The 7,116-nt window shown below is 39.2% G+C and overlaps 1 protein-coding gene across 2 annotated transcripts in view; it reads left to right on the top strand.

Moving 5' to 3' along the window:
* The window catches only part of Drep2 (DNA fragmentation factor-related protein 2), a 12,705-nt gene extending 5,977 nt beyond the window's left edge, over nucleotides 1-6,728 (top strand). The window contains exons 1-4 of one of the 2 annotated variants that reach the window (XM_088197423.1): nucleotides 2,626-2,741; nucleotides 3,450-3,546; nucleotides 3,612-3,785; nucleotides 4,896-6,728. In XM_088197423.1, the coding sequence (XP_088053549.1) occupies nucleotides 2,718-2,741; nucleotides 3,450-3,546; nucleotides 3,612-3,785; nucleotides 4,896-5,959 (1,359 nt within the window). In that variant the 5' untranslated portion in view covers nucleotides 2,626-2,717 and the 3' untranslated portion in view covers nucleotides 5,960-6,728. Of the gene's footprint in view, nucleotides 1-2,625; nucleotides 2,742-3,449; nucleotides 3,547-3,611; nucleotides 3,786-4,895 lie in introns of those variants that run through there. The other variant, XM_088197424.1, reaches the window with a different exon arrangement.
* The last annotated feature ends 388 nt before the right edge of the window (nucleotides 6,729-7,116 follow it).

Genomic DNA, 7,116 nt, shown 5'->3' with positions numbered 1-7,116 from the left:
AGCAGTATTGAGTATTTGCCAAAATGTTATTTAAGACTGTGCTGTTATGTAATAAAAGTTGAATGTACACAGTGCGGATACAAATGAACGATATATCTATTTTTAAATTGAATCTGCTAAAATCATATGGTTATATATTAATTTATAATTTATATAATCACATTAAAAAAATAGTTTAATTTAACTTAATAATTTTTAATGCATATTCATATACATACATATGTATAATGTAATATCATAAATGTGCAAATATATATTACAAAGATTCGTAATCGGTCTCTATTTAAAAAATATTTGTTTCTTACGCAGAAATTTTTTTTTGCAAATAGGGAAAATTTATCAATAGAATTCCGGTCTTTACTTTAAATAGAATGGATTTAATTGTATTATAGATATCAATAAAATAATTTTAATATGATTTTAAATTATTGCAATTATTAAAAAAAAATCATAGTAAAAATGATTATGTTGATATGTCAAAATCTGTTGGTCTATTGATAAAGGGTGAGCGAAAAGTCAACGTGCAAGAAAGGGCGAGGTCATTCAAAATGCCAATGCTATTACATGTGGGAAATTATTTCCCGAATAATTATATATACAATTTATTTGCCACTTTTAATTTTAAACAAAATATATTCCCTCAAAATGTCATTGTATAAAATTAATTTAATGTTTATTTTATCTGAATTGTAATACTTTTTTAACATTTTTAAAATATCAATAATAAAAATGTTATCACTGTATGACCTCTTATATCATAAAAGCAAATCATATAATGTTTATATGATGTATTGTTGTGTTCTTAAAACGGCGCGTGTCGTATCAAAACATATTGCGTCAAAACCAGCGCGGGTTGCTGGTTGTATTATGTTTAGTGTAAATCTTATGTTGAAACATGACAACGAGATTATCACAATCAACAACTAATAAGTAAGCAGTGAGACAAAATTAATCAGTGTCATCAACTATTATTACAATTTAAAATCAATATTTGACACTAAGCATTACCTATCTCGATTTTATTAGAATTATTTATCACAATATTTATCCGGGAGATTATTAAAAATCTAGTAAAACCTAATCTGTGATGATCGATGGGGTTATAAATATTTTTTTTAAATACTAATGATATGACACTTAGCGTATCTCCACGAAAAATCCAACAGCACTCAGTTGCATGATCTTAGCGGCTACCAAAACGCAAAATAATACGACCTGGGAACTTTTCTAAAAAACACCCAATGATGCACCCGTTGTATGGCAAGTTGCGCCATCTTGTTAAAACTATAAGTCTTCCAAGTCAATATCTTTGATTTCATGGTAAGAATTATCGGTTATCATGCGCCTATAGCGCTTACGTTCATCGTTTTCAAAAAAGTAAGGGCAATTGACGCTGCCTGACCATAATGTGCACCACAGTTACTTTTTGGGCATGTAATTGTCTTTCGTGAATCACATGAGAATTTTCCTCGCTCTGTGTCAATTTTGCTTATTATCGTACCCAGAGAAGTGGAAATGTGCCTCATCAAAAAAGAAGATTTTCTTTAAAAAATCAGTATCAACTTCCTGCTGCTCTAACACCCAATCTGCGTAAATGTTTCGTTGTCCATGGTCTCCAGGAATTTTAAACGGGTGTAAGTGCAAGTCCAGATGCAAAATGCGCCAAAGGGAGCCATGAGAAAAGCCCAAACGCCAACGAATCGACAATTCCGGGTCTTCGACCACACTTTCATTTATAGCAGCAATATTCTTGACTGAACGGGCGCCACGATGATGCATATGCTTTACCCTATCTCAAACGCTTCCAGTCTGTTTAATTTGTTTCACTTCGTTGCGGATTGTTCGCTTAGAAAGACGATGAAATCGGCCATAATCTTCCGTAAATTTCGATACACAGTTCGTACAGAATTGCTATTTCTGTAGTGTTGAGCTGTGATTAAGCAATCCATTTCGAAATGTGCTGTTTTAAATAAATATTTGACACATTGAACACGTGGGATTATTGACAGCTGTCCGATTTACAGTGCTGCAAGTATATTAAAGTTGAATTGGATCATCTATATATGCACAACCTAGCTCGATTTTAATTAATCATCACTATATTTATTCTTAGGATAAAAAAATAATTTGTGTTGATAGATCTAAATCGTAATAAAATAATAACTAATTCCGATATACAAGTAGTAGACAAATTAAAGTCTTTCGTTAGATGTTAGTTATACGTCTTAGCAGTTAAATATACTATTTAATAGTATATAGAGATTTAATAAAAAAAATCGTTGATGCAAATGTTTAAAAAAATTAGTTTTCCGTAAGAACGAATTGGGTGAAGTGGTTTTCTATTGCTTTTTTTATTATTAAATTGTATAATGTATTTAAACGGTATTTTTTCATGGTGGGGGGTATGTATGATAGTGATCATATTTTTGCAATAACTATAAAATCTAAGCAGCATGACACGCGCTGCAAGTGCGATGCGTTTATCTGTCCCCGTCCGGGTCGGTGGGTTAGGTTATAGTCGCGGGTCGGGGGCGTCGGCACCTGCGGGTCGTGGCGGGGGCACCCGGTAGGGGTGCGGGTGCGGGAATGGGGGTGGGGGCGACCGGGTCACGCGGCTGCAGGCGTCGCTGCACCGCAGAGCGCGGCGGGCGGCCGCTAACGCCGGACGCCTTCGCCCCCGCGCCCTCTTAAAAAGGGGGCGCCGCCCAGTCAGCACCATGAGACTCCATGACGATTATGAGGTATGCAACATGCATCTACCTCACCGCGATCGCAGTGTTGTGCTACAATTTTAGTGCTCAAAATAGTGATTTAGTGAATTTTCATAGAAAGCGATTTAGACAAAGTGATTGATTCAAACTCATATGCTCACTCAAATTTCTATCGAGAAATATCATAGATTAGATATAATGATTTTTTCCTTGTAAATGTATGTCACGAGTATATTTTTAAATCCACACAGATTTAGATAGTGATTCAAAGATTATTATAATGTGGCGTAAAACTTATATTTTACAGGATTTTCCAGGTTTTTATTTATTCTAATATATGAGTTAGAATCATTACATTGCAATTATCCTAATAATCATAATTAGAGGATGTATTAATTGTGAATATGTGTTGCTGCAAATCTAGAGCTATATGCAACTAATCGCGCAGGTCAACGTCCATAAACCAGCTCATATGGCTATATACACGTGCACGTTGCACTGGTAGTAAAAACGTCCCGATGCATTATCAAATTAGGTGTTCAGTGGAGTAAATGTGGGAAAATGGGGCACGATATCGGTCCGAAGTTGGCGCTCGGTCGACGAGTTTGCGCAAAAGGCTCGTCTGCCGGCATAGTACCGATTCAGGGACATAGACCCCAGGAATGTTCTTGGAAGTCGGTCACCGAATTGCATCGAATAGAAAAGATATTAACCAGTACCGTTTTTGTGTGTTTGCAGGAGGCGAGAGGAAAGAGGCCTTTTAAAATATGGGACAGTTCAAGAAATGTACGTAAAGGCCTCGTGGTTACCAGTTTCGAGGAGCTTATACATAGAGGTAATGTTGAACTTTTTTTTATTTTATTTTTAAATAATGATTTAATTTATTTTTATTATTTTCAGGTAAGGAGAAGTTGTCGGTGGGCGCCGGCGAGCACGTGCGACTGGTGTTGGAGAGCGACGGCACCCAAGTGGAGGACGGCGAATATTGGCGTACTTTGCCGCCCAACACTGTACTGCTGCTGCTCAGAGCGGGACAACGCTGGCTACCCACCGGCGCGGACGTCATCAGAGCTGGTGAGTAGTGGATATTGGATCTTCAGCTTCAAGTTTATTTCGGACTAGAATGGATAACTAACCAAATCTTCGGCTGTAACATTCAATGTTATCTTATACGTGTGTATACTTACACTGTCTTTTATTCGAAATTAAATTCTGATGTACATACATATGTTTAAAGAAACACAAATTTGCGTTACTATATCTTATAAAATATAGGTCGCCAAGCTATTATTTTTTTAAATTTAATATATGAATATAGGCCGGCGTGAAGCATGGGATGCGTTATCACGGCCATCATTAGCAAAAACTAAAAGTTTATTTCAGAACAAATTTCGAAACATGTTTGATTAGTTTATCCCATACTCTTTGGATTTTTATTTATTATATCTTCCTACTCCATTGTAAAGGGGACGTACAGCAAGGATCAGAATGCTAGACTAGTTTAGACTTAAAGATTTTTGTCTTTTAAGAGTCACTAATTGTTAAAATTTCCATACAAGCAGAAAGACTTTTTGTCAATGTATCGGTAGCACTGGAATTTATTTAACAGAATGCCATCGCCCGGGGGCTCTGCAATGAATTTGGTGCACTCTTGTCTAACACCACCATACATATATTATTTGCAACTCCCTCTTTGTAATGATCCAAATTCGACATATGTACATATTCAATAGCTTTGTCTATGTTTATTTCCGTTAGTTGGCTCTAACATATTAGTTGCATAAAAAGTTTTGCCATATAGGTTTTTATGATATTCAATGGTATTTATGCCGTTATTGAACAGTGTATTTGGACAGCCAGCATTTGCTCCACAGTTGCATTAGGCTTGGGAATTTCGACACATGGGCAGTGCTCCTTACCTATTTGGATTTTTGCGTTGATACGCTGTATAAACAGACGCTAAGCTCAACTTTCGTCATAGTTGGTCTGTTACTGATCTCTAGAGCTCTGTTCTATAGCTGCCAGCCCTGGATACGCAATTGTATTATCTGGTCGTACTTTCACGTTGGTACACCGCGCAAATCAACCCGATATGCACATATCTTAAAGTTATTGAACAGAGTTGCTCTAATATGTATGATATAAGTTATCATATTTGTAACGTTCTTTGTTTTATATTCGCAGCTATCTCGGCGATCCCCAAGATCGTATGCGAGACGATTCACGCGTTAGAATTGCAAGATGAGACCCCATCGTGGAAGATCATGGACAACAAAGGGCGAGTCACCGTGGTGCTGCACTGGGACCAGCGGCAGGGCGCGCCGGCGGCGGCCGCGGCGCGCCTCTCGCCGTCTCGGAAGCCCGACCGGAGGCCGTCGCTGCTCATCCAGACATCCTTAGACAAGCCGTCGTACGGCGGCGGCGCTAAGGAAGTCGGGGGGCCCGACGCGTACCGGCGGTACCCGGCCGGCCCTCAGATCACCGTGATCAACCACGACGAAGCCATCAGCGGCGGCGGCGGCGGCGGGGCTTACGGCGGCAGTCGGCTCTCGCGCCAGGGCAGCTCGCTAGAGGGAGCCGTGCACGTGCACACGCCCGAGTGTGCCCGGAGAGCCCACCGGCCAGTGACGAGGCCCGGAAGCCCTCCTCCGGACGGCGGCAACGGCCTGCCCGAGTGCGACTTCCACTGCTGCGCGCTGCACGAGGAGGGCCGCAAGATCGCCGTCCACAAGAGCGTGGCCACCTCGCCGATTCAGGACGGGCTCGGACATGCTCACGCGCAAACTTCGCCGCAGCCCTCGGCTATGGCCGACGGCCGGCGCGCTCCCGCCAAGGGCCACGTGCGTTTCCTGGACGCGGAGGGTGCGCGCCGTGACCGAGACAGCTCCGAAAGCGAGACCGAGAACACCGTAATGGAGGACGAGCTCGTCACCACCGATAAGTTCCTGCTGCTCATCGACCAACTGAGCGTCGACCAGAAGCGGCACCTCACCATCAAAGACATCGGCATCATCCTGGAGCGGCTGAGCTCGAAGATCTTGGACGTGGAGCGGCTGGACCGCGAATCGGAGAGCGACGATTGCTACAATTGGACTATCAAGGCGACCATACGAGGCGACGTGCTGCGCGAGATCGGCGTCATATACAACGGCAACTACTACGCCATCTCGGAGCACCCGGGCTACAAGGAAGAAAACGAGGAGGGCGGCGAAGAGGCCGAGGAAGAAGAGGAAGAGGACCGACTCTGAGCCCCCGTCCCGCACATATTCTAACGATAATTATTAAAACAAATATCTTATATACAGTGATCAACACCAATGTTAAAAAAGAACGTCTCAGGCGTCGCCACACCTCAGCACCATTTAGAGAATTGATTGTTTTAGTTTTAAGTATTTGTAACCTTCGTGCCGAGAGTCTACTTAGTTCGTATGCAATCATTCGTTCTTCCCGACGGTTCACTATTATATAAAATAGACATACACACACAAATCATGATTGACTTTGAGTCTATATTTCGGCAGCGATGGTCCTGTCGTGATCACGATTTCTAAGTAACCGCCGCCCTCGTTCACAATGATGTATTATACAAAATATAGACTCACAATCGCGATGAAATTAAAAATATACATATATGTATATATGTATATATACAAACATACGTTCAGAATATTAATCGATTATATTCTGAACGCTAAACACTCAATTAATTTTGACAAAACACGCACACAGACATTATATACATATATACATACGTGAATGTATACAGACTATAAAAGATAATATTTAGTGCGATGTCAAATGCACAAGCAAATCGTTGCCATATTAAAAAAAAATATTTTAAAAATAAAAAAAAGTCTTGCGTGCGTGAAAATTTTAATAGCACATATCGAGACGAATTGAAAATTTCATTTTCATACATGATGTATAAAGTGACATATATTAGGTAAATTTGACGATTATTATTTAATTTATATACAACTGCTAAACATTATATTATTAAAAAACGAATTAAAACGACCTTGGCTATTTAATTTTTATTAAAAAAAAGTGACACACAAACGTCTATATATTATAATATATGTATGTATTACAAATATGCATACATATAAAAAATATATATTGCACCTTGCAGTTGCAGCGGTTAGATTAATGTTGGAATGATATAATATTGGTTCACATTGAACTATAAAAAATGGATTCTCATTCTGTTATAATGTCGATGTTGAGTAGTACTCGTATAATAATTGAGGAGCCATTTTTGTTAAATTTAAAAACAATTAATTAGTGGTTGTATTAAAACGAATCAAGCTTTATATATATATTTAAATAAATATTATTTTTATTTGCTATGTGAGTGAATAAATCAAATTCGATAAACGCTGGGATATGTATTGTTATAAATTTG

The sequence above is a fragment of the Plectrocnemia conspersa genome, unplaced genomic scaffold, assembly GCF_051122295.1.
Source record: "Plectrocnemia conspersa isolate PC_06_02 unplaced genomic scaffold, ASM5112229v1 ptg000011l, whole genome shotgun sequence".
In the NCBI taxonomy this organism is placed as follows: domain Eukaryota; kingdom Metazoa; phylum Arthropoda; class Insecta; order Trichoptera; family Polycentropodidae; genus Plectrocnemia; species Plectrocnemia conspersa.
This window is presented reverse-complemented; position numbering and strand designations above follow the sequence as displayed.